Genomic DNA, 27,954 nt, shown 5'->3' with positions numbered 1-27,954 from the left:
CTCACTCGAACGAGTCGGTTTGGTGAAATGATTCATCATGGAGGGGTGCGGTAAACGGGAAGTTCACATCGAGAACATTTTCAGCCTGAGTGTGTGTGAGTGTGTGTGTGTGTAGGATAAGTAATATAAAAACACAGCCTTAGGACTCGGATAGGTGTCTTCGTTTTTTTTAATTTGCGGACGCGTTTAGTTTTTTATTTCCAATAAAATAAACAAAAACAAATCCATCAAGTTGATCCAGCTGGTGAGTTGAAACTTCCCAAACTTCATCTGATTTTCATGTAGGTTTATTGTCCTTATAAAGGTTTTCATGTGCATCTGCCAGGATTTTATTTCTGAGCTGAAATGTTTATTATGGGCTTTAATTATCATCATATGAGCAAAAAAAAAGAAAGAAAGAATTAAAGAAAGAAAGAAAGAAAGAAACACGTCATCCGAATTGTTCCGGATCTTTAGTTCTTGTTTGGGTGGAAGAGTTAAAAAACATATCTCACTAATGATCTGAGTAATTAAAAAGGGAAAGGACTGAACTGACAGGCATGCGGTATTCACCTGGTGCACAGGTTTCATCATAATCATCATCATGAAGCTCACACACACACACACACACACACACACACACACACACACACACACACACACACACACACACACGTGGCTTTCTTCCTGTATCTCCTTCACCGTATGGCACCGCAATTTTTCACCTTTTAACCCAAAAACAGCAGGATGAGGCTCATATGCGCCTGTATAAGGGATCAAACACACTGAAGATGGTTCATTCATCTCACACACACACACACACACACACACACACACACACACATACACTGATCAGAACATTATGACCACCTATTGTGTCGGTCCCATTTTACTGCTAAAACAGTCGTGACCCATTGATCATCAACATCATGATCTTCTTCAGAAGTTTGAGCTACAGGAGCTTGTCTGTTGGATCGGACCACACGCTCCTCACGTGCATCAATGATCCTCGGCTGCCTAGTTTCATCAATGTTCCTTCCTTGGTTAACTTTAGATAAATACTGATCACTGCAGACCAGGAACATCACACAAGAGCTGTTGTTTTGGAGATGCTCTGACTGACCCAGACGTCTAGACGTCAGACTCGCTTAAATCCTTACCCATTTTTCCTGCTTCTAACATCAACTTTGTGGACAAAATGTTCACTTGTTGCCTAATAAGTGAATGCACCCACTTACAGGTGATGGAGATCATCAGCGTTCTTCACTTCATCACTCAGTATGTTATTATAATGCGTGATCAGTGTATATATGATCTAGAAGTATGATAGATACCTAGAGATACTAAGGCTCTGATCAAAAATCCAACCACTGTCAAGATCAGGCCCTTAATGAAGATCCTTGATTCTCTGTGCTCCAGATCACACTGACCTCAGCTTCCTAATATGCTTGGAGATGTGAAGAAGAAATGTCACTGCGCTGTAGTTCACATGTCGACAAATTAATGCATTTATGGGTATATAAATATAAGAGATAAGATGTTTATATATTTGTTTGTTTGTAGCAAGATGTGAGTTAGTTCCTGTTCTCAGCAGTTCCTCAGTTCCTCCTTCAGCAGACTGAATTTATTTTCTCTTGCTTGTAGTTAATAAGACAAAACAAACAAACAAAAACATCAACAGTAAATATCTTGTTAAGATTCCTGAAACTGGAGACTCCTTCCGTGAATGTCAACTGAACAACATCTGGTGATAAAAATCAGCTATTATCAGTCGTCCTGAATGAGCTGTTGCTTTAGAAACCATAAGTCAGGGCTTCATTGTTCTAGAAAATGAATCGAACAGATTCTGACCAATCAGAAAGCAGGATTTCTATTTTATATTTTATTGACTTTTCAGAAAAAAAACAACTATATCGAGCAGGTTTCTGTCACTACACATTATAGTTGGTTAAGATTAGCATTAGCACTGCTAGTCAGTTAGCTTGTCAGAATACGCAGGTGCTAATTCCTTTTTAAAACGCACCCAATCCTGTGCAACCGTGTTCCAGCCAAACGAATTTATTACAACTTGTTGTCCCAGGGCTATTTTCCGTGTTCTGTGGGAATAAAATTGCTCAGTGAACCGGGAAAGTGCTTCATCTCTTAATCTCCTGTTTGCCAGCTTCCTGGAAGTGATAGAAACGTCGTGTTTGCTATGGAGAGAGAGGGAACATTTTGGACAAAGCCACCAGTTTCCATGTGGGCTGTTAAAATGAGGAAAATTGTTTTATTTTTGCTTTCTGCTAGAACTTTGGACCCATGTACCATAGTACCGGCCTGTGGAAGAGCTTGTACTGGGTCGTGAGAAAGATCTGGTCAGTGAGAAGAAACGCAAAACATAAAATTGCAATTTATTATTATTAACATTTTTAATCAACATTTAAACAATTGTAATTAAAACGCCTGCTTGGTTAAATAGTGTATAAAGTAATATTTTTTTATAAAAAAAGAAAAAATACAATAAATCAAATGAATGCAATACACATTTTTATTTTTTTTATTCAACTAAGTAATCAATTAAAATTAATTTAAATTTTAAAAATTAATGATTTAAAAATAAATTGGCACAATTAAATTGATAACATTTAATAAAATTAAATACAATTGTTTAGATTTGTTAGACCCCATTTGAGTAATACAGATGTGTAAAGATGTGATCTACGTAACTGTTCTATTTATTTTAGCAGACTTTAACAAATGTATTAATTTCTTTCATCCTTCATTCATTCACTTCTTCGATATGCGGAATTGTCGGGATTTTCTCCTTTTAAGAGAAATCTTGAAGCTGAACATCAAAGGGAAAAAAATTCCATATCGTATTTCCAGCACTGCATTAACGCTAGTCTCTTTCTTTTATACCCCTGGTATTGTTGTGTATGTTTTCATGTTTAATAATAATAATAAGAAGAAGAAACTTCGTTTAAAGTGCGAAGCGGAGAATAAACAAACTTGTGCATTTTATATTAGCCTGAGATTCAGAATACTGCTATGAAGATCTCCTGCTATAGAGCTTTGACTTTAACTTTATTGAACACCTTTGGGATGAATGTGAACGCTGACTGCACCCCAGGACCTCCTCACCTTCTCACCTACATCAGACTTTACTCACACCCTTGTGGCTGAATGAATCTCCACAAAATCTAGTGGAACATCTTCCCAGAAGAGTGAGATGTTCAAAAGAAGCACAATCCAATCTAAAGGACGGGTGTCCACAAACATCCTATCACGATGAGAAACTTTCAGAAATGTAGAAGCGTCGCAGTAAAAAAGAAAAAAACACATTTGATGAATTATGTGAACAAAAAAATAGCGCTTTTGTTAATTCCTTTTAATTAATTCTTTCATTTAAATCTTTTACATTTGTCAAATTCAGTTATCTAAAATAATGTAAAAAAAAAAAGAATTGATGTGTAAATTTTGTCTGTCTGTCTGTCTGTCTGTCTGTCTGTCTGTCTGTCTGTCTGTCTGTCTGTCTGTCAAATTTTTTTAATTAGAAACAATTTCTTTGATCTAAAAATGTGTTTTATCAGGATATTGATTATTATATGATTATATAAATGATATATGGTGTTTATCGTGCTGCAGTTTGTGCGCCTGAACCTTTAGCCCCGAGCTTTCGGCTTTGGCCCGAATCCCAGGTCACATGACGCATTGCCCCGGAGCACATGAGGAGCAGCTGAGGGATATTAAACCCGAGAGCTTGGGTTTATTGTGTTCACATTGTATCCCTGCGTAAGCACATTACTCCTGGGAGACGTTTAACACCGATCCCATGTGCACTTACACTCTGATCCTAATGAGCGTGAAAACCTCAGTGGTGAGGCATTGTGGGTAAACTGCCTAATCAAGTGTCAGTCATGTAACCGTAGTTCTTTTTCAAGTAATCAAGCATTTTTTGTGTGTTGATGATCTACATGAGACCTTGTTAATAGGGTTATTGTTAACAATATAATATTCAGGGTTCCTACACGTTTTGGAATTTGATTTGGGTCTCGATGAGTATGAAGGGTTTTTCGAAAATATAAAACTAAGTTTATAAAAAAAGTTTTTTGGGAAACAAGCGTGTTTTTTTTTTAGTCTAAAAACGATGTGCGTCCTCACTGTCCTCACTTTTCCGCCTGGTGTTTACAGTAAAACCTCGATACTCGCGGGGGTTCATGTTCTATAACTCCTCGCTTGTAACAAAAAATGGCGAGGTTTTAAATCTCCTTTTGATGGTTAATTTTTCAAGGGGAATTGAACATGTACTGTAGTGTAAACTCAACAAAAATTGTGAATTACGTGTCGTAAATGTTGTATTTACCACTTCAAATGAATAATACAATTTCTGGTGGCTTCATCATCAGCATTCTTCTACCAATATAATGTGCAGAGGAGGGACATGGGGTATATCAGTAGGAGAATGCTGAGGATGGAGCCACCAGGAAGGAGGAAAAGAGGAAGACCAAGGAGGAGGTTCATGGATGTGGTGACGGAAGACATGCAGGTAGTTGGTCTGAAAGAGGCAGATGTAGAGGACAGGGGGGTATGGAGACGGATGATCCGCTGTGGCGCCCCCTAATGGGAGCAGCCGAAAGAAGAAGAAGAAGAGAATAATCGTTTTTCAAACATTTTTAGGTAATTCATTAGTACAAACTCTGTTTTGAAATGTTTTTGAAATCCAAACTATCGGATTATTCTCGAGTTGCTCTCGGTCCTTTTGCAAATGAAAAGTTGCCAACTTTCGAGGTCGCGAGTATCGAGGTTCCACTGTATTTACTATCCAGCTCTTTGAAACGTTGCGGCAATATTTAAAAATGTGCGATCGTTTTCGAAGCCTTAATTTCCACGCACATTCTTGAGAACCGCATTTTCAAATCGATCCTCTGTAAAGAACGTTTTAGAAAATCTACGTTTTGGACGACTTTCTGTGTGCGGACGTTTTAGTGTGTTGCTTATAGTTTTAAGGTTTATAGTTTTAAAATTGCGGTTTAAATAAAACGTGCATTGAACGTGGTTTTCCGGCAATTATTCGCTAATATAATAGCAAACATCCGACATTTTAAAGTAACACACACCTCATTACTACTTCATTATTTCTTACAAATCTTTAGGTAAGTCTGCGTCTTTTGCGTTTGAAAGAGTTTGGAATTTAGAAATGAAAATTGTATAGAAACCCTGAATATCTCTCTATGATAGTAGACTTTCCTGAGGTATTTTTTTTTGCGTGTTTGACAATTTTCAGTGTTAAACCCCAGTATGTTCTTTATATATGGTAGAAACGTATGTGAAATACGATACTAGGGGTAAAAAAAAAATCTTATCACCTCAACATGGCATTTGTTTGTTTTTGACTTTCGATCAGATAAGGGAAATCTCTCTCGCCTACTTTTATCTCGATCTCAACCCACATTCAGTCTGCCAGTGAGATCCGGTGTGTTTCCGGAACCGGTTCTGTAGGACGGCCTGTTATTCAATTAAAAAATCTCTGCATGAAATGTACAATGCTTTGGTGAATAATGTACAATTTAAGATGTCACTCGACCATTTATTTGACCGTTTTGCAGAAGAGTCCATATACCAGTCATAACATGTTGAACATCAGATTTTTGTTAAATGTGTCATCCATAAGTAAAAAACAGGTAAAAGAGTCACAGATGTAAGAATGTTAAGCACATATATGAAGGTTTAAGCAGTTATTTACAGAAAAGATTTAGTCCTGGACGTCACATTATCATGGCTGATTAAAAGCATGTCAGATAAATGTGTTGGATTTTTCACTGGGTTTATGTTTAACACGTCACTCTTTCAGTTCTGGATGCTGCTTTTTATGCTGTTGGGTTAAAAGACGTGAAGTTTTACCCTGCTAGGCGTTTACTGCACTTCTGTTCCAACACTGGCACAAATAGGGAAGTGGACGCAATTTGCAAAACCTGTCAAGACTTGAGTGTGTGTGTGTGTGTGTGTGTGTGTGTGAGTGTGTGGTCACACCCAGTTCAGTCGTGTGCTTTGTTTAAGTTGCAGCGGGATCTGCATATCCGCCTGCTTGATTGCCCGGCCCTCTGTCTTAGTGTTTGTCCTTCTGTTTCCTGGTTTTCAGTCTGGAATGTGTTACTCAGAAAAGTTCCAGGAGAACTTGGAGATTATTTTTCATTTTTTTGCACCAATTTATTCTGTTGGTCACCCTGTTACTGGTGTCAGCCCTGTTACTGGTGTCAGCTCTGTTATTAGCGTCAGTCCTGTTACTAGCATTAGCCCTGTTACACTGGTCAGCTCTGTTACTAGTGTCAGCCCTGTTACACTGGTCAGTCCTGTTACTAGTGTCAGCCCTGTTACTTGTGTCATTCATGTTACACTGGTCAGCCCTGTTACTAGCATCAGCACTGTTACACTGGTCAACCCTGTTACTATTGTCAGCCCTGTTACAGTGGTGAGTCCTGTTACTATCGTTAGCCCTGTTTCTATCGTCAGCCATGTTACACTGGTCAGTCTTGTTACTAGCGTAGTCCTTGTCAGTCCTGTTACTAGTGCCAGCCCTGTTACTAGTGTTCTCTTGAAACACAATTATGCATAGAGCTTCACCAGTAGTAGTGTGATGTGAGTGGAGAGAAGTTAATGATTAAACTAAATAAAATGATAAAAAAATGCAATTGCATCATGAAATTCCAAAATAATTTTTTTGTTTGTTTTTCTAAACACATCGCACTGCAGATAGTGGCGTTACTCAATTTACTCTTTTCTTATCAGATCAGAAATAACTGAGACACACAGTCCACCATCATGAGACAATTATATTGTGAACCTCCAGCACGGACATTACTTTTTGAATTTCTAGAACTTTTTTTGTGTTCGTCTTTCTGCCAGTTTGTCCTGGTGATATCTTGAGACTGAGTGATTGAATGATTGTAGGATTTTTTTGGAATGATCACCAGCAAACGAACCAATTAAATTGAGGAACAGGTCGAAACAGGCTAAAGGCCACAGCAAGGTTATATGTGTGAAATTTGTCTTCCCTAGTTCCCTTTCTTAAAAATATTCAAAAATAATAAGAAGAACCAGAAATGTTGAAAGTCAAGAAGTCCTCGAAATGACCTTTTCCGCAGAGTACACCATGGACGTCAGAATTTGTCACTACGAACAGGAGAGTGTGAAAGTGTTTGCTCTAGCAGGAACTCAGTTTTGATAGTTTTGAGGCAAAACTGTATAATTTTCAAGCTTTTGTGGCAAAAATTTGACCTAAAACATCATCTTGTAAATGTGGGATGTGGACACCTGACCATAAGATTGGTTTTGCATCCCATCCCACATTTATTTTTTACATTTTAGAATCCTTTATTGACCCTACAGATAAAAATGCTATGTCTCCACATTTCCCAGTGATGTTAGGAAGCTGGGGTAGAAGTGCATGGTCAGCCATGTCACAGCGCCCCTAGAACTGAGGGCGTTAAAGCCCTTGCTCGAAGGTCCCAAAAGTGGAAGCTTGGTGATACCAGGGCTTGAACCCCTTGACCACCACCCTCAAAAAGGACTTTAATTCCCTGACTGTGCATCGAAACTGAGCTTCTAGACCACCAAAGACCTCAGTTCTTCTGAGATGTTCAGCTAGATTTTGGGATGTGCTTGTGGAGATTCATTGAGCCTTAAGGCTCTAAGGCAGGAGATCTTCCACTTCAATCCATGTAAAGCAGATCTTCATGGCTTTGTGCATTGTAATGCTGGAACAGGTTTGGGTCTCCTAGTTCAAGTGATGAGGAATTTTGGGGAAGAACCCCATATAGCTGGAAAAGTCCCAGTACTTTTGTCTATATAGTGTATTTTTTGTCACTTTTTTACAGCTCATTGTCTGATTGTTATGAATAACAATACGACCGCTAAGCACTGCATTGCTCTCACACGACTCCATTCTGCTTTGTTTCAGTGTCACTGTATGCTTTTCTTTAGAAGAACACGTCCACGTTTTGCTTTTACACTTTTTATCTCTATTAGTACAGCATGCCCGAGTGTATGCGGTCAGTGTTTATGCTCAGATATGCACCGTATAAACCTTGCTGTGTTTTCACATTCACAGGGTGTAGTGTGTTCTAGGCCACATTCATCCTTTTCAAAACATCTTTTTCTCTGTTTCTTTACCGTCCACACTGAGGCGACGTTTTTGTCCAGCTCTTGAAAGCAGATCAGTTGAATCAGTCAACATTAACAAAGTTACATGACACTGTCAAGATGGTGGACATCAAGTTGTGGTTACACCTGAATGATTTATACTGAAATCCTACCTCTGGATGGAGTTCTCTTCAGTTGGGAGAACATTTGCTGTGGATGTTCTCCACATGCAACCCCATGAAGGTACTGTGGAAGAAGTTCACTGCAATGTTTGGTGCAACGCCAAGAACAATTTTAAATTCAAGTTTCCATCAGTAAACACTTGATGACCTCAACAATGAATGGACATTTAATGTGATCCAGATGAAGATCTTGAGTTTGGTTCCTCTCAAAGATTCTTCCTCACATTTCTTATAGAGTTTTTACTTGCTGGTTCGCTCCGAATCTGTTTATTTCTGTAAAGCTGCTTTTTATGGAAGGCCTAAAAGGCCATTTGTCACAACTTAATTTTCTTGTGATCCTAACACAAAACATTGTTTCCTCGTGATCAGTGCTTGATTTTTTTTTTTGTATTTGACATAAGAGGATGTTCTAGAGGCAGCATCGTGGATGATAATTAGGGCTGTCAATCGATTGAAATATTTAATCACGATTTATCACTTGATTGTCATGAGTTAACTCTCATTTGTATCTGTTCTAAATGTTCCTTGAATTAATACTTTTTACGTTTTTAATACTTTAATCAACATGTTCATGGTCAGATATTGATGACGTAAATAATCAGGACACCAAACGTAACTTTTGCTTTGTTTCCACACGGATGGTTTTAATTGCCGGATGTGCGCGTCATGCCGGATTTTGGTGCTGATTTGAGACTCGGCACATCGGTAAAACAGAGGTTGTGATTGAAAATTATTTTCCGGTGTAGTTTTTTTTTTAAATGTATTTATTTATTTTTTTTGAGTAAAAAAAAAAAATCAGAGTAAAAAAATAGGACGTTGTGAATAAATGTGTCGCGTTAAACGTTTTGATTTCGCCCTATTTTATAGATATTTATATCTTAAATAAAAACATTCAAATAGAAACGTGCGGCGCGTCAATCAAACCGGTGCTAAAACGGATTTGCGCTACGGTACTCAATGGTTATTAACGCAATAATTTTGACAGACCTAATAATAACCACAACCGATTGCGCTGATTGGTTATTATCTATGATGCTGCATCTAGAACGTTCCTCGGGATCAGTAGATGAACTATGAAACGAAAATTTTAACTACCGTTCACGAGAAAATGAAATCGTGATAACGACTGACCAATTTTTGTTATGGCGAGATCGCGACCCGGAAAAACCGCTCAATATATGTCTGAATTTTTATATATATATATTTAACCGGAGCTAGCATGACTAGCATGACTCGTGTCCTCGTTATGTGCTAGATGTGGTGTGAAAACGCTCTCTGAAAACACATCTTCTGTGTGATTTGTATATATTAAACCAGAACTACCAGTGTTCCTTGAGAGTTGTCAGTTAGAAGGTTCACGCTTGTGGTGGTAATGCACCAGTGTGAGCGTTAGATCTCTCCCTTGCAGACTGTAGCAGACAAGGTTGGGTTTTGATCTTGTGGTAGTTGAGAGATTTCAATTCTCGAGAAGAATCGACACCCCGGATTTGAGGTTGATGCTGACTCATGCGTGCACCTCTGCCAACCTGCTAGCTTCAGGCAACGTCAGCGAATCGTGCAGGAGGTGATGTCATTCGTTCTTTTCTTGTTCTTGAGTTTTCTTTTTTTGGGTTGATGTGAGAGAAGATGGCTGCTCGGGTTCAGTCCAGTGTTGACTACACAATCTAGTGTCCGAGTCTCTGTTTTGGGATTCTTTATTAAATGTTCTTCTTAAAGACAAACTGAGGAGCATTTGTGATTTTTGTGTGACACACACACACACACACACACACACACACACACACACACACACACACACACAAGCAGCTTATATTTCTGAGAAGGTTTTAGTGCTGGTGAAGGTTTAGAATCACGCCGCAGTCATATGACATATCTCACGCTTCATGATGTCGGGGACGAGTCAAGGCCTCAGTCTGAGTCTAGCGTCTCTCTCTCTCTCTCTCTCTCTCTCTCTCTCGCTTTCTCTCTTCACATGTCACATTTTAACATGCGTCATGTTTTTGGGGCCTTTCTTACGTTTCCTGTGTCATCAAACTGAGCTGTAACTCTCTCTCTCTCTCTCTCTCTCTCTCTCTCTCTCTCTCTCTCTCTCTCTCTCTCTCTCTCTCTCTCTCAATACTCTCTTTCAATACTCTCTCTCTCGCTCTCTTTCTCTCTCTCTCTCACTCTCTCTTTCAATACTCTCTCAATTCTCTCTCTCTCTCACTCAAAATACTCTCTCTCTCTCAATACTCTCTCTCGCTCTCTCTCTCAATACTATCTTTCTTGCTCTCTTTCTCTCGCTCTCAATACTTTCTCTCGCTCTCTTTCTCTCTCTCTCTTTCTCTCTCTCAAAATATTCTTTCTCTCTCTCTCTCTCTCTCTCTCTCTCTCTCTCTCTCTCTCTCTCTCTCTCTCTCTCTCTCTCACGCTCTCTTGCAGTGAGTGATGAAATTCCTACTTACTGTTCCAGGTGTGTGGGCAAAACAAGCCTGAACCAAACTCTGATGGTTCATGTGCCTTCTAAAGAAACTACTGTTGTGTATTTCTATGAAAAAAATTGCGATCTGAAATTATATATGCCTTAAAAAGTTAGTAGGAATATTAGTGTAAAAAAAGTCAGCTCGTAATCTTTTGATGTTCTGATGTTCATGCTCACTGAGATGCTCTCGCAGAACTTTACAATGTTTGAGTTTGTTGCTGTAGGTTTTTTTTCTTCGCTGCTCCAAATATAATTTGCTGAGACCAACAGCCAATCAGCTTCCTGTTATTGGCGCGAGTCTCTGTCGGATTGTACCACAGATGTAAAACATTCTATTTTTTAGCGATGGGGAAGTGCGAGTTTAGCAAATCTTATCTTAAAAATGAATTCCGGGCTCAGTTAAGGCCAGTTCAATATATATAACATATAAGGTCAGTATATATGACATATTTGTGTGTCTGTGTTTCTGGATGTCATTATAAAAGTCTTAAATTTAATTCCTAATGGTTTTAAAAAAAGTCTTAAATTCGACTAAAAGCTGTAGAAACCCTGTATCAGCAGCTCACATTGTTCCTATTGTTTTATCCTCCCTGTCACAAAATGAAACTTTAAAGGGTCACTTTGTAATTTCAGAGCCCCCTGCTGGGTGGAAGACAAACTGCAGCCTCGTTAACCAGTTACTAAAAACGCTAAAAAGTCGAGTTGCTTTTGCAGAGATTTGAGAAAAATGTTCCAGGTGTGGGGGGGGGCAAAACAATTTCAAAAGAAGCCTGAATGAAAGAAATGAGAAATCCTGCCCTTTAATAATACTGTTAATAATTAAACAATACAAACAGCATCGTCAGAGGTTCACAATCGATGTCATGTATCTTCTCTAGTCCTGTGGAGAGTATTATAACAGCAAATAAGGATGAAATGTGGAATATAGTACAAATATGATGTTATATTGTAATAATACTAATAATTTCCTATAACATATAGTGTTTGTAATAGGAAATGGGTTTCAGGGATAAAACTGTAATAAAACTTTCAGCGATAAAAGGGTTAACGGTTGTCGCGATATGAATATTTAATAACGGCACATGAATAATTTACAGATTTGCACCAGTTTTTTAATAATATTTCATACCAGTATTAAAGAAATTCCAATAACTCCAGCGATCAGAGTATTGCAGGTTTGTGTCTCAGAGTCTCAAGCGAACAGGAAATATTTCATGCAGCACATCCAAAGTTCATATAGTGTTTATAATAGGAATGCGCATCTCCATAACCGAGGCTGACATGATTCTCATCTCGACGCATAACCAACGATACGATACATTAAATATGCGTATTAAGCAGCTACTGATTCAACACAATATGATGCAATGAAAGAAATATGATGCCCTGCAGTCCTATATGTCACAGATGGTTCACTTTTATTTCTTTGGTCCAGACAGACAGCAAATCATCAATTTACTTAAAGCCTTCTGACTTTTAACGCATTAAAACGTTGTTGATGTTTGTAGTGCAAAAAAGAAAAAAAATGATTTTCCTATTCTGTGTGCAGAAAGTTACAGCTCTACCTCTGCCATGTTAATCTGTATTCTACGTGACTCTCAGGCCATGCCTCAGTCTCACGTCATTGGCGATTAGAAATCGATCCACACGTCAAATATTGCTCCCAAATGATCGGTCACTTTCTAAATAATAAAAGTGAAGCATGTGCTAATGATTACATCTGAATAAATCACGTTTTTAACCGATGCAAATATGTTAAAAACAAATGTATCTGGTGCGCACGTTATCTTACCGTCCCTGGTTTATATTAAATATGTAAAAGGAAATGTCCTGGTCTGAGTGATAAAAATAGAAATACAGGACAATAAAGATTCAGTTATGCGAAATTAAAACATTAAATGATTTTTTTTTTCTTTCAAAAAATGTAGTCACCATCCCACCGTCTCAGAATGGACCGATACGATCCTTTTCTTGAAGGGTTTTGATCAAACGTTCATCCTGGTAGTGGTGGGAGAAAAAATCGATTCACCAAACTATCGCGATTCTTTTTAAAACGATTTTGAGATCGATTTGTCTACCTCAGAATCGATATATTATTTAATAATTTTACTTTTTCAGAGAGGTGGCGGGAAGATGTTACCGCTTTAATCCAACAGAGGGCGAAACGTATTTTGTTGTTGTCCGTATTAGATGACGTCGTATCCGTTTTAAGCTGGTGCGAGAGTGTCAGTGGCGCAAACCTCTTTAAGAATTGTTTAACGGATAAAGATCCTGCTTTAGTCACAGACAATGCGTCTAATATGGTTATCGCTGCCCAATTAACCGGCTTTCTCCATATTTAGTGCTACGTGCACACTCATCATCTGGCCTCACAGCGCGCACTGAAGCTGCCCGCTGTCGCGAAGTTACTCGGATGAGTACGACGCATCACTGGATATTTCCATAGAAGTGCTGCAGGACTTAATTTTTGCAGGAAAAACAAAAGTTACTGGAGCTCCCTGTGCATAAACTTATACCAGACGTTTCAACGAGATGCCATAATAGCTCTCACCTGAGGTGAGGTAGAGAGAGAAGGATATTAGCACCTTGACTGAGTTGGACATTGGAACAGTTTAACGGCACTTTTATTTTATTTCAGAGAGTATTGTTTTTAGTTATTTGTTGCACATTTGAATATTATATTAAAGTTTTTGATACTTGAAAAGTTTTATGCTTCAAGGTTCTTTATGCACTATGTATGTGTGCTCCTGAACTAAAAATTCAGAAAGATGTGATGCATTGTTTTTGTTAATATAACTCATATACAGTCTTTTTAAGGGTATGATCAAGTATTTGCCATTGTCTAATCTTTTTTAAGCAAACAAAAATCACAATTTAAACAATGAATCGCAATAGCTACAGAATCTCAATATGTATTGAATCGGCACAAAAGTATCGGGATAGTATTGTATCGCCAGATTAGTGAATCGTCCCAGCCCTACATCCTGGAGTGAAGAACGTTCGGCTTTTCCCCTATAGACAGTTCACAAGTTTACGCCTTAAGGACCTTTAAGTGGCTGTAATCTTGCCGAGTGCTCGTCAAGGCGTGACTACAGACAATTCCAGGAGGTTGTGTTTTTTTATTTCCTCATTCCACCAGTTAACTCACTGTTACACATCAGGGCAGGGAGGAAAGTTCAGCAACAGGTATGTACATGTGGACAAAAGAAAAACCCCTTAACGTTCTCAAGTATCGCGTTTGTTCTCATCGTTAATCCTGGTGTGTTTTCAGGAGTCCGTGTAGGCAGGAGAATTAAATCCATTACTTTGTTTCTCTGAGAGAGAATAATGATGTCATTCTGTTTAAAGGGAAAAACACGAATTGTGGTCGAGTCAAACAAAGCTAGAGATTTACTGTTTGCTGTGGAAAGTGGAGTTGTGAGAGGGTCGTTCGCTCCTCGAGCTGAACAGCACGGTAAAATCAATCGACTTGCTGAAATGTCACGTGAACAAGAACGTGACGTGTTACTGTTAAAATGGTGAGAGTCCTCAGGAACTTGGTGGTTATTTCTAGAGTAAACAAAATCCCAACTGGCTGAGGGAGAAAAAACATAACTGTGTATACGGTCAGTGAAAAGCAGTTTAGTTTGATGATATGTTTTTTTTCTTTCGTTTTGGTAAATGATCACCAGTGACAGAGTACATGAATCTGGATAAATGAAAAAAAGTCTAAAACGCTTTGTGTCCACAGTTTAATTTGTATTATTTTTTTTATAGTTTTCTAGAAGTTGTTCATCCACACTGAAACGTTTGAAAACACTTACTATTTTGCGCATGAGCAAAAAAACGAAAGACGCTTCGACCCGTGTCGTTTCCCCGTGCTGTTTGTTTACGCCCCGGCTCTTCGAATCGTTGAACGTAACAACGTAGACGGAAAAGCATGTCACGTGACATCATCGTTTTCGTAAGCCTCTGTTTTCACGGTTCACACTACGACACAACAACCGTCATTGGAGAGCGTTTTCAAAAAGCTACGTTTTCGTTGACGCCATCTCACTGTGGACTGAGAGAACACACAAAAACGTGTCGTTTCTTATTAACAAAGTTTCTTATTTGTGATCAACATTTGAAGAGTTTACATTTTTTTTTTTTTTTTACTATTTAAAATAAAATGCCTGTTCGGGTAAATTACATATAAAATAATATTTTATCATATTTAATCAAAATAAAATAGAATACATCTAATTAATGATATGCATTTTTTTATTATATTGTTCAAATTGAGTAATTGATTACATTGGCATAAATGAAATTAAATAAACAGAATTTTAATTTAGTTTTCTTTTGTTAGACCCTATTTTTGTAATACAGATGTGTTTGTGTTTTACATTTAAATATAAATTTTTTTTAAAGATATGATCCACTTAACTGTTCTACGTATTTCAGCAGACTTTAACAAATGTTCATTCCTTCCATCCATCATTTATTCAGTCCCTTGATATGTGGAATTGTCAGGATTTTCTCCTCTTAAGAGAAAAAGCTGCCATTATTTTGCATGTTTTCCAGTTAATTAATAATCATAAAATGCGCTCAAAGTGTGAGGCGGAGACTAAACAAACTTGCGGTTCGTCACTTCATACCTTCCTGAGGAACCTCAGATTGTAACTCTGTTCTGCGTGTACAAAGGATTACATTACTGAAATCCCTGAAGCAAAAAAACGACGTATTCCGTTACACCCCTAATGTGGACGTGGCCCCAGTACACATGCTTTGGATCATGAGTCCTTCCTTTCCTTCTCCATACTCTTCTCTTTACTTCTCATAATTCTGGTACAAGTTAATCTCGGTTTCATCTGTCCAGAAAAGAACTAAACTTCAGATGCAAAGGCTAATCTGTCCTTTCTGTTCTTGTGTGTAACTTGTGATTTGTATCTCGAAGGTTAAAATTCTGCATTTATGTTCATTATTCACTACAAAGTAGTTCAGAGTGTTGCAAGATGGGCAAGATGTTGTAAAGTGGTCTTCAATTCTCTGCTGTCTCTCTCTGAGAGATCTGTCTCTTTGAACCGCATTCGACTATAAAACTAAAATGTTTAATCACCTGTAAGTACGTTTGTGGCTGTGGATATGAGAGGAAGTGTGGTAATAAAATAAAAAGCTGCACTTCCTGAATAGTTAATGTGATAGTTTTGTTTAGCTCCTTAATTTAAAGCTCAAAGTCTACACTTCAGTCACACCTGGACGCCTTCATTTCAAATACATTGGTGCAAAATAACATTATTACCATATCCAAATACTTATGAACCCGGCTGACCTGGGGGACGGCCCCCAATGCACATAAAAGATGTATAAAAGTGATCTTTCTCTTCAGATCCATAATCAGATTAAAATTTTGTATTAAACACAACAAAGAAAACTGGACCCTGGAACTGTAGAATCCTCATCATGTGTAAATTGTGTAGTTTAATGAAGTGCTATTGTGTAATCTGTTGGTAACTTCGGGAAAGTCGCACTGGATCTGTTCTGTCGTGACTCACAAGCATCAGGTTGCACAATCAGTTCGCTTGCGACATCGTGATTAAATTAAACCGCCGCGAACAAACACTAAATCTAAAAGCAGCAAATAACAGCAGCAGTTAATGATCAGATTTTTACTCACTGTCGTGGTTTTTAGCGAATGATTATACATTTGGATGCAAATTTTTATCTTTTTTGTGATAAAGTCTGTTTCTCCGTTTCATTCTTTTTTTTTAATAAATTTGTCCACAACAGCAGTAACTGATCTACTGCGACTTTACTACGTTCGCATGCTTGTTTTCAATGTCTGTATATTAAATTTATGAACATATTATTTAATTATTATACAAAATTAAACTATATATTCTAGATGCTTATATTAAATAAACAAAATGTCAATTTCTTTAAACAAAAATTGTCAAAACAATATATTTTATATAGATTTTTTTTTACGCATGGTTTTCAACTTGCCAACTGCAAAATACAATAATGTTAATTTACTCAAATAGTTTTTTTGTTTTGTTATTTTTGGTTGTGTTTGGGTTTTTTTCTGCAGAAAGAAACAACTCGGCATTGGTGAATTTGTTTAAAGGAGAAATTGTGCATGCACCCGTCAACACGAGGCTACTATAAGCTTCAAAATGTTCAAATTAAAGCTTTAAATTGTTCAAATTAAAGATGGTTAAACTCAATATGTGGCTTTTGCATTATTTTTAGAAGTACACTTTTGTACATAAATACCCTGAATTAATATCTTATATAGTTATAATAAAAAACATTATTAATAATAATAAATAATCGTTAGTTGCAGCCCTAATGGACTGTAAATAAACGACTTGGTCAGTTGTTGTTTAATTACGACTGTTGTGTGTTTTGCGTGCTGTGAATTTACAGCACGATTCTTCGTTTAGAAAACCAGACCCTTTCTGTGGATATCGGCGTTTTAGCGTTTCCTGTTTACGTGTCAGCGTTTTCACACGTTCACACTCGCTCTCTTCGTCTATGTCCTGCTGCATGTGAAGCGTCTGTGGTTATAAACTGAGCTGCACACATGGTTTGGTAATAATAATCTGTAGGATCATCGTAAGATCAGTTAAATACTGGATGTCTTTTATAGCTTGGACTTTTGTTTGTCCGTGTTACGAATGTTTGCTTTCCTTTAATTTTATTTCTTTCTTTTTTTTTTTTTTAGACCTTGCCGTGTTCAGGCAGCAGTCTAGGGTTCGTTTTTCTTCAGTTCTCGCCATCTTCTCTTCCGTGTAACAGTGTCACAGATTTGTTGCAGTTTTTGTTTTGAAAATGAAAAACAATTGAAATAACTTGGAAAAATTCCAAATTTTGCTCAAAATGTAAAATATCTAAAATTCAGATTTTGTGACTTTGATTTTTTTGGGTCTGTGGAACAGCATGGATATAAAATAACTAATCAACCATCAGCACATAATCCATCAGTGACTTCATACAACATTCAGGCTTCACTCTGCAAACTTAATATGGATCACTAGGTGCTTCTCAAAAGCAACAAGAGAGTGACAGGAAATGGAACCAACACACGTCCTCTTTTTGTGATGTTATGCCTTCAGATGCTCAATGCAGAACAATCTGCCCTGCGCCACCCCACCCTTCATGCCCTGCGCCACCCCACCCTGCCTTGTGCCACACCACCCTTCATGCCCTGTGCCACCCCACCCTGCCTTGTGCCACCCCACCCTTCATGCCCTGCGCCACCCCACCCTGCCTTGTGCCACCCCACCCTTCATGCCCTGCGCCACCCCACCCCGTTGTGTTGCTTTAGTTTTGTATCATATTATATATCATTTGTGCAAACAGCTCCAGATTAGACAGTTCTTCCTCAGAAAATATTGGATGTTAGATGTTAAATTAGTTGTTAGATTGGACGCTAGAAATTGAGGATAAATCGGATTCTGCTATCGGTTGTTAGTTTGGATTGTTATATTGGATGCTAGGATCGGTTGTTAGATTGGATTGTTATATCGGATGCTAGGATCAGTTGTTGGATTGGATTGTTATATTGGATGCTAGGATCGGTTGTTAGATTGGATTGTTATATCGGATGCTAGGATCAGTTGTTAGATTGGATTGTTATATTGGATGCTAGGATCAGTTGTTAGACTGGATTGGATTGTTATATTGGATGCTGGGATCAGTTGTTAGATTGGTTGTTATAATTTGATGTTATTTTGCATGATCGGATTGGTTGTTAGATTGGATTATTAGATAGTAGTTTAGATTGGATCCTTAGATCAGGTAAGATTGGATCTTAGATTAGATTCAATTGCTGGATTGTTAGATCGGAGGTTAGATTGATTGTTAAATTGGATGATGATATTGGATTAGATTGGATTGTTAGATTGGTTGTTATAATTCGATGCTGGGATCGGTTGTAAGATTGGATGTTAGATTGGATGCTGGTATTAGATGTTAAATTAGAGGTTAAATCCTTCTGCTTTCAGTGTTGAATAAAAAGAATCCAAAGCTTCGGAATCCACGTCCAGTTTACAGCTGCGACTCAGAAAACGAATGAACGCGGAAATTAAAAATTCCTTCCAAGTTGCTTTCTTAAGTATTGGATTTTTTTCGTTGTGTTGAGGGTTTGAAGGCGAGCGCTTGGGTTTCACAATGTGGAGAAATCATGTCTCAGATTCCTGAAAAATCTGACAGGTTGGAGTTGTGAAGTGAAATACGCACAGAAGATCAGAATCAACAGAATGACGTGTGCTGCAGAACCTGATCCTGAATACACAGAACTTTCCTGTTCTAAATCCCAACATGACCCACTGGGACGCCGTGACCCCCGTAGAACTGTGGTGGTGTGTTCGTTTCAATAAACAGACCCAGTTGTAATCTGCTTGTGTGTGTGTGTGTGTGTGCTTCAGCTTTACCAAGCGGCCCTCACCATGTCTGAGGGAGACTACGATTACCTCATCAAGTTCCTAGCCCTGGGGGATTCTGGGGTGGGAAAGACCAGCTTCCTGTACCAGTACACTGATGGCAAGTTCAACTCCAAATTCATCACCACAGTGGGTATAGACTTCAGAGAAAAGCGGGTGGTAAGTCAAGTGTGTGTGTGTGTGTGTGTGTGTGTGTGTGTGTGTGTGTGTGTGTGTGTGTGTGTGTGTGTGTGTGTTGGATAAAGAAAAGTACTAATCTCCTGTATAAATGTGACTCAAGTAAACGTTCTAAAGGTTCTTGCTTTTGAATGGACTTAAGTTAGAAAATCACACACACACACACACACACACACACACACACACAGTTTCTCGTTTAATGTTCATGTTCTCACTTCAGAGGTGCAAGCTAAGCATGTTTCACTGACATAAAGAGGTGTCAAAAGTATTGGGACACCCAGCTTTTCCACCCACATGTGGTTCTTCTTCAAACTGTTTTCACAAAGTTGAAGGCACACAATTGTATCGGACGTCAACGTCTTTGGAGGGCGGGAGCATTGGTTATTCTCTTCACTTGAACTAGAAGACTCAAACCAGGACATTTGTCCACAAAAGCCAGCTCCATGCAGATCTGCTTTACATGGCTTGGAGTGGAAGATCTCTGGCTATAGAGCTCCAAACCTATTGTGAACACCTTTGAGATGATTGTGAACGGCACTCCAGGCCTCCTCACATCACCTACCTGACATTACTTACACTCCTGTGGCTGAACGAATCTCCACAAGATTTAGTGGAACATCTTCCCAGAATAGTGGAGGTTTTTATAAGAGCGGTCGTGGGACAAAATCTGGAACGGGACGTTAATGTTTAAACGAGAAATTTGATGAAAAATGGCACCAGGATTGTAATCTAACAGCTTCATTATCACACTGTGATGTGATCTGGATCAGAATTATAGATCTAATGAGATGTAGATACGAGGTGGTATCGAAAAAGTTTTGTAACACACCAACAGATGGCAGCACAAGGCTGCACTCACAGTCACAGGGAGCACTGACCTTCATAAGTCAGTGCACCAAAAGACATCCACGTGACAAGACCATGTGAGTTTCTCACCGGAAACATTAGAACTTGAGATAAGATTATAACTTGAGATAAGCTCATTGCTGGTCGTCTTGGAGTGTTTGGAGCAGGCACACGCAGTTCTTCCAGGAGGAGCTCCACCTACAGAACAAACACGGGCTGTTCCTACAAAACAAACAGCAGCGGCGATCATTAGGAACCACAGCCTTGAGGATTTATCTCCTGTAGTCCATCGCATACGAAACTCCGCATTCAGAAATGCTCGGGTTGCGTCATATTATTAGCACAGTGCTCGTGTTAAGTTTTTTTTTTTTTTTTCTCCCCATTAAGCTCCAGAAGTGCACTTGTTCTAATATACGCTCCACAGAGAAATGTTTGTGGACACCTGACCATAGTATGTGGTTTATTTGAAAAATCCCATTCCACATTTAGTCCTCGTTTAACTCTAATAATAAGCTCCACTCCTCTGGGAAGATGTTCCACAAGATTTTTGTGGAGATTCATTCAGGTACAGTGAAATCAATAAAGTCGGGTACTGCTGTAGGTGAGATGTGATGAGGAGGCCTGGGGTGCAGTCAGCATGAAAAATTAATCTTAATAGGGTTGGAGCTCTTCAGCAGGAGATCTTCTACATCTTCCAAATTAAAGTGGTGTAAAAGGAATAAAACGTCTCGGGACTGTGGGTGTGATGACGCCACTTCACGTCACATCTAACAGCCTGAGACGGAGGTTTCTCTTCTTTATAGCCTGAACGGATCAGAAGAAGGTTCCTCAGCGAGAAGAGCGAAGAGCACACGCTGGTTCCTACACTGGAACCTCACCGTGGAGATATTATTGAACCACACTATATGGACTCCTGTATTGGGACACGTGATCTTTTCGTCCGTATGTGTTCTTCTCCAAACTGTTACCGCAAAGCTGAAGAGGCACATTTTTACAGGACGTTCCTCCACGTGAACTAGGAGACCCAAACCTGGTCCAGCATGATGCAAATTGCACAAAGCCAGCTCTGTAAAGATTTGATTTCCACAGGTTGGAGAGGAAGATCTCCAGAGCTCTGACCCTCAACCCTTTGAGATGAATGTGAACTTCGACAGGCTTCCTCACCTCACTTACATCAGTATCTAACTTTACTTGTGAGCTGATAAACACAAATGTCCTCACTGAAATCACTGAAATCTAGTGAAACATCTTCCCAGAAGAGTGGGTCATACTTATGACCAGGTGTCCGCAAACGTTTGATTATAAAGTGTAGCTTGTGGGTGCTAATACTCGACTAACACCTGACTGGATATAATACACATGGAGATGTAGGGGTGAGTGTGTGTGTGTGTGAGTGTGTGTGTGTGAGTGTGTGTGTGTGAGTGTGTGTGTGTGAGTGTGTGTGTGTGAGTGTGTGTGTGAGTGTGTGTGTGTGAGTGTGTGTGTGTGTGTGTGTGAGTGTGTGTGTGTGAGTGTGTGTGTGTGAGTGTGTGTGTGTGAGTGTGTGTGTGTGAGTGTGTGTGAGTGTGTGTGTGTGTGTGTGTGAGTGTGTGTGAGTGTGTGTGTGTGAGTGTGTGTGTGTGTGTGAGTGTGTGTGTGTGAGTGTGTGTGTGTGAGTGTGTGTGTGTGTGTGTGTGAGTGTGTGTGTGTGTGTGAGTGTGAGTGTGAGTGTGTGTGTGTGTGTGTGTGTGTGTGTGTGTGTGTGTGTGTGTGTGTGTGTGTGTGAATGTGTGTGTGTGTGAATGTGTGTGTGTGTGAATGTGTGTGTGTGTGTGTGAGTGTGTGTGTGTGTGTGAGTGTGTGTGTGTGAGTGTGTGTGTGTGAGTGTGTGTGTGTGTGTGTGTGTGTGTGTGTGTGTGTGTGTGTGTGTGTGTGTGAGTGTGTGTGTGTGTGTGAAGGTTTAAAGTTCATGTAAATATTGTCCTAAAGATGTACAAGTCCAGTGGACCTGAGGGTGCAGCAGGGCGGGGCCAAAGGATACACCTTCAGCTGTGGGACACGGCCGGCCAAGAGAGGTGAGAACGTTAACGTGGATTTTTTTGTTGTTGTTGTTGTTTACATTTTTGTATAAATTGTTTTAATAAACACTGCCAGTAGATTAGTTTAAATCCCAATGAGTCCAAGAAAAACCTGATTGGCTGTGCTGCCTGGGTGGGCGGGGCATTTATTCTCCTTCTCTCTATCTCTCTCTCTCTCTCTCTCTCTCTTTTTCTCTTCTCTCTCCTCGTAGGTATTTGTGAGTTTGTGTATGTGGAAGAGGGCCGGAAGTGTATGCTAGCGGTTTTCTGACTAGCCAGATGGAAAGAATCGCCATATTAATGACTTTCATTTGACTTTTTATGACTTTTACATGAAGGTGGGATACGAGATTGTTTTTCTCCTGCAGGTTCAGGAGTCTGACGACGGCCTTCTTCAGAGACGCGATGGGTTTCCTGTTGCTGTTCGACCTGACGAACGAGCAGAGCTTCCTCAACGTCAGGAACTGGATGAGTACGCTTCACACTGATCCACCTTCAGATGGTGAGATTCGCCCGCTGAGCTCTGAGGTCTGTGATGTTCTTGATTGCAGGTCAGCTGCAGATGCACGCGTACTGCGAGAACCCTGACATTGTGCTGTGTGGGAACAAGTGTGATCTGGACGACCAGAGATTCGTTAAGGAGGAGGAGGCTCGAGAGCTCGCTGAGAAATATGGGTGAGAGGAAAACCACGCCCAGAACATCGCTAATGTGTCCATCCACAAATGCTATCATCGCTAATGTGTCCATCCACAAATGCTAACTTTGCTAATGTGTCCATCCACAAATGCTAACATCGCTAATGTGTCCATCCACAAATGCTAACTGTGCCATCAAACTGTCTGTCTTGCTATCTGTCTGTCTGTCCACCCATCTAACTATCTGTCTGTCCACCCATCTATCTGTCTCTGTGTCTGTCTGTCCACCCATGTAACTGTTTGTGTGTGTCTCTGTCTGTCTGTCTACTGAAACATCTATCTGTCTGCTTGTCCATCCACGTCTGCCTACCCGTCTGTCTGTCTGCACATTCATCTAACATTCTGTCTATCCAACCATCTGTCTGTCTCTCTTTCCCGCCATTTTTTTCTCTGTCCAACTGCCTCTCTGTCTGACAGCCATTCTCTCTCTCCAACCATCCACCCGTCTTTTTTCCTTCAGACTTAGTCAGTCCTCCAGTCTACCCCCCCCCCCCCCAGTCTTTCTCTCAGTAAATCCGTCTACAAGTTTTTCCACCATTCATTTATTTGTCCCACCGCTTATCTAACAATCACTCCATCTGTCTGCCTTTCCCTCCAGCCAGGTTATTCCATCTCTCCCTTTATCCCTCTGTCTATTTGTAAGTCTGGTCACTCGTTTATCTGTCCATCTTTTTACACTTTACACACATCAGTGGCGCGCCAATGAGACGAGCGAGTGCAGATTTGTCCTGTTAGCATGTCGCCGTCTTTGCTATGTTCTGCTTGTCTACCGACTTGTCACGTCGTTTGCTTAAGGTGTGTGTGTGTGTGTGTGTGTGTGTGTGTGTGTGTGTGTGTGTGTGTGTGTGTGTGTGTGTGTGTGTGTGTGTGTGTGTGTGTGTGTGTGTGTGTATTAGGCCGAGACGTGCTAATCTCATAAAATGTAAAGATGTCAATATAACAGCATTGCAAATATTGACCAAGGTGAAGTGTCAGGCATCTTGGGCAGTCATGCATCGTGTGTGTGTGTGTGTGTGTGTGTGTGTGTGTGAGAAAACAACTAGTTTCAGTATTCTATAAAACAAAAGCTGGTTATTTGCCAGGGGAATGACTTGAATTAGGTTGTTGCGGAAACATCTGCAGGCGCCTGGAGTTCATTTTGCACTAAATTGAATTTGCTGTCGGTGCAGAAAAACACCACATTAGCACGAGCGCGCTACAAGAACACACCGTTCGGGTTCATAAAACGTTTAAACGGGCGTCGGCGGCGTTCCAGCTGTTCAGACAAAGCGTCGTCTGCGCACTTTTCAGCTTCTACGAATCGAAATGGAACCTGTTCTGTTTTATTCAAAATAATCAGGTGTATACAGACAAAAGTATTGGGACACCTGATCTTTCCTACCATATGTGGTTCTTCTCCAAACTGGTACCACAAAAACTGGAGGCACACAATTGTATCGAACTTCTTCAGATTTGGGCTGAAACGATTCAAAGTAATTCATTTTTAATTCAGTAATTTCATATGCATCCTTTAGTCCATTTAACTGCACACTGAGAACTGTGTTTCCCTACGGACCATTATTACTGACGCACCACCCGCTAAACTCTAGACAGTGCTATTGCTATTGAAGCCTGTTTCCACCTCATCAAAAACTTTGCCTTATTCTGACGTTTTTCCTCCCTGTTCGGATTTCTATATTTTTCACGCAATTTATTTATTTATTTCTCGCAAATCTGCGTTTTTTCCTCGTAATTCTAACTTTTTCTTTGCAATTGCATCTTTATTTCTTCTAATTCCTACTTTTTTTCCTCAATATTCTAACTTTTGTCTCCCAATTCCGACTTTATTTCTCGCATTTCCGGGTTTTTTCTTGCAATTGCGTCTTTATTTCTTGTAATTCCGACTAAAACGATTTTTTTGTTTGTTTTATTTTCTCTTGTATTTTTAATATTGGTTGACCAGGTGTCTGCAAACTTCTAGCAATATATAGTGTACAGTCTCCATTCCCTCTTATCACAACCTCCACTCTTCTGGGAAGATGTTTCACTAGATTCTGTGGAGATTCATTCAGCCCCAAGGGTGTCAGTAAAGCCAGGTAGTGATGTTGGTGAGGAGGCCTGGGGGTGCAGTCAGCGTTCACATCCATTGTTCAAAAAGGTTGGAGCTCTTTAGCTGGAGATCTTCCACATCTTCCAGCCCATGTAAACAAATCTTAATGGAGTTGGCTTGAGTTTGGGTCTCCTAGTTCAAGAAGATACAGTTTTTGTGCTAACACTTTGAAGAAGAACCACATATGGGTGGAAAAGTTGGGTGTCCCAATACTTTTGACTCCATGGTGTATTGTGTAACAAAAATCTGTGTACAGGTTTTTTTTTCTTTTGTGTTTCCTAAGAATGTTTTTCTGGATATGACTCTCAATATCTTTTCGCTGATCTGAGCTGTTTGGCAAAAACGAAGGAAACGTGTGATAACGTTCGACACACACCCTACTCCTGGGAAATTCTGGATTCTGATTGGCCAGTGCTCTGATTCTGACCAATCAGAGTTATGGTTTCTGAAGCGCTGTATTTTTCTGACATACAGGACAAGACCTGTGTGTGTGTGTGTGTGTGTGTGTTTTTTTTTTTTTTTTTGCAACCCTTTCGTTTCTAATTATAATAAAGGAATAGGCGTGTCTTAGAGAGAAGCCTGATTTCGCAAGAGATAAAGAAATGTAATGTTGCCGTGGCAACCGCTACCGTTTCCTTTAAAAAGAAGGAAGTCCTTTGTAAATTTCATTAAAGAACTTTTTTTTTTTTTTTTTGGCAGGATCCCGTACTTTGAGACGAGCGCGGCCAACGGTGAGAACGTTTCCCAGGCCGTGGATGTCCTGCTGAATCTGATCATGAAGCGTATGGAGAGGTGCGTGGACCGATCATGGATCCCCGACGGCACCCTGCGCTCCAACGGCCACAGCGGGAGCGAGTTGGTCGAACCGCCGACGCAGGAAAAGAGCAAGTGCGCCTGCTAGAGGCCGAAACGCCGCCACTGCGCCATCTTTTTTACCCCAACATCCACTTCGCTAACTTAATGAGCGCATAGAGCGAGCGTGAGAGTGGCCACTAGTGTTCAAACAGTGCCATTAAATCATCGTATACTGTAATTGAACACCAGGCTGGATTTCATCTTTACGCTTTTTACAATTTGTAATCAGGCCTGAGGTTTAAATAGAGATTTTTGAAAAAAAAAGACTTGAATTTTGCATAAATAACGATGTCCTTACAGTCCAGACCAATAGATTCACAGGATTTTCACACACAAATCTGAAGCCAGTACTCAATAGCATGTCCCAAGTGTATCAGAGATGGATATGAATTGCGTGAATGTGTATATATTTTCTCACTAGATACAATCCGGGTGTGGTTACACAAAGTAAATCTGCATGTGTGTGTGTGTGTGTGTGTGTGTGTGTGTTTTTTTTACCTTTTGATTAGGTTGAGGAAAAAAAAGGATCAATACGTTAAAATAAAAAAAAAAATCAAGGTGATTCATTAAGACGTTCAGAAGCCCTTGTTTCCAGACATGAAAAAAGCTACGGGCACCAACATCGATCCAGATTTTTTTTTAAAGAATAAATTGTATAGATATACATCCCTCACTCTCTGACTGGTTAGTAATGGAAGTCTATCTCAAAACACACACAAAAAAAAAAGTGTAGGCCACACCCACTTCTTCATTGATTTTAATGCAGAGGTGACGTTACAATCTTCATTAGCTAACAGCTGAGATACTCTGCTTGGTTTCATATTGATCGTAAAGTACTCCAGCACAGCAGGTGGCGCTGTTAAAAATCTCTCAGCTGTTTTCTATAACTACAGTAAAACGGATGATGATACGTACATCTCCGTCCTTCTTTAGGGCTTTCTCCAATGAGGGTTGGTGTACTAATTGTTCTTCATGTGAATTTGGCAGGGGTGGTGCCTGTAAAGACTCGAACTCTAAATAGGCTCCGCCCCTTCAGTTTTCACAGGTGTAGCTGTTCATATGAATATCATACGATGTTAGTAGATGTACTTATGGAAAGGGTGGACTTTTGATGGTAGGTGAAGACTGTATAGAATGTGTGTGCCTCTATAGGCTCCGCCCCCATGGCTTGTTAAACTTCATATGAACATAATAGCAAGAGTCTCGATTGACTCCGCCCCTGATTTTGAGGGTGTCGTTGTTGTTCTTTAGAAAGCAAATGTAATGGAAGAACATGTACGTGACCGCTAGCTTGTAAAAGTTATATAATGTAATTATAGAGCCGAAAATCGTACGGAGACGAACTCTGCGAATGATGACGCGACATCTTCCTGCGAGGTAAAGTCTCTTTAGGCTCCGCCCCTTTCTTTGAAAACTTAGTTGTACGTCATATGCACTTGTATGTATGACATTCATGTGATATTTGCTGAAATGGACCTCCATTACTAGCGGACGCATCACGTTCGATTTACGTTTTTCCGTTAGTCATTGCGCAGACTTTCATTTTTCAATCGTTGTGTTTTCCTTCATTTATTCATTTCAGTGCCTTTCAGTTCTTCTACATCGACGTCATATCGCACGTGATATCCAGCATCCTCGGTGTGCGTCAGTGCGGTTAAACGATATCGTGCGACGTTTTGAGCGTTAAAAACCGGTAAAAACGGTGTGTATCATCGGGACGAGTGAGGAACGCTGACTTGCTCTACATTTCATTTAACCTCTGAATAAATGTACTGGATTCATGGTGTTTTTTTTATAACTCGGACCTCTCGATACGACCCAGCGTGTTCCACTAGCTTCTAGAATTGACGTCTGTATAAATATAAGTGGAGAAAATTAAAAAACGTGTGCGTGTGAATGCATTACAGCCCATTAATACCCAAGTCTTAGATGCACTATGATACAGGACGCAGTTATTCACACCTAAAGTGCCTAACCTAATGTATAGTCTTTAACACTGTATCCATGCCAAACACTGTCTCTATGCCAAACCTTTTTCAGAAAATAAATATATTTTATTATTTATTAAAAATGGCTTCACAATGCA

At 39.6% G+C, this 27,954-nt stretch overlaps 1 protein-coding gene across 3 annotated transcripts; it reads left to right on the top strand.

Annotated features, from left to right (window-relative positions):
* The first annotated feature begins 50 nt into the window (after positions 1 to 50).
* Positions 51 to 27,954, top strand: rab27a (RAB27A, member RAS oncogene family). Of its 3 annotated transcripts, none has more exons than XM_083552509.1 (6): positions 51 to 244; positions 19,134 to 19,307; positions 22,140 to 22,225; positions 22,597 to 22,700; positions 22,780 to 22,903; positions 25,713 to 27,954. In XM_083552509.1, the coding sequence occupies exons 2-6, from the start codon at positions 19,155 to 19,157 to the stop codon at positions 25,912 to 25,914; spliced, it is 669 nt and encodes a 222-aa protein (XP_083408635.1). In that variant the 5' UTR covers positions 51 to 244; positions 19,134 to 19,154; the 3' UTR covers positions 25,915 to 27,954. The 3 variants fall into 3 exon arrangements, with proteins under 3 accessions (XP_083408635.1, XP_083408637.1, XP_083408636.1); XM_083552511.1 differs by having other exon boundaries at positions 72 to 156; XM_083552510.1 differs by lacking the exon at positions 51 to 244 and adding an exon at positions 13,807 to 13,926.

This window comes from Silurus aristotelis, assembly GCF_946808225.1.
Source record: "Silurus aristotelis genome assembly, chromosome: 10".
NCBI classification, from domain to species: domain Eukaryota; kingdom Metazoa; phylum Chordata; class Actinopteri; order Siluriformes; family Siluridae; genus Silurus; species Silurus aristotelis.
This window is presented reverse-complemented; position numbering and strand designations above follow the sequence as displayed.

Coding starts and splice junctions, on each gene's coding strand:
- rab27a (XM_083552509.1), top strand. CDS start 19,155: ATGTCTGAGGGAGACTACGATTACCTCATCAAGTTCCTAGCCCTGGGG. Junction 22,226..22,596: donor GACACGGCCGGCCAAGAGAG/GTGAGAACGTTA, acceptor TTTCTCCTGCAG/GTTCAGGAGTCTGACGACGG. Junction 22,904..25,712: donor GAGCTCGCTGAGAAATATGG/GTGAGAGGAAAA, acceptor TTTTTTTGGCAG/GATCCCGTACTTTGAGACGA.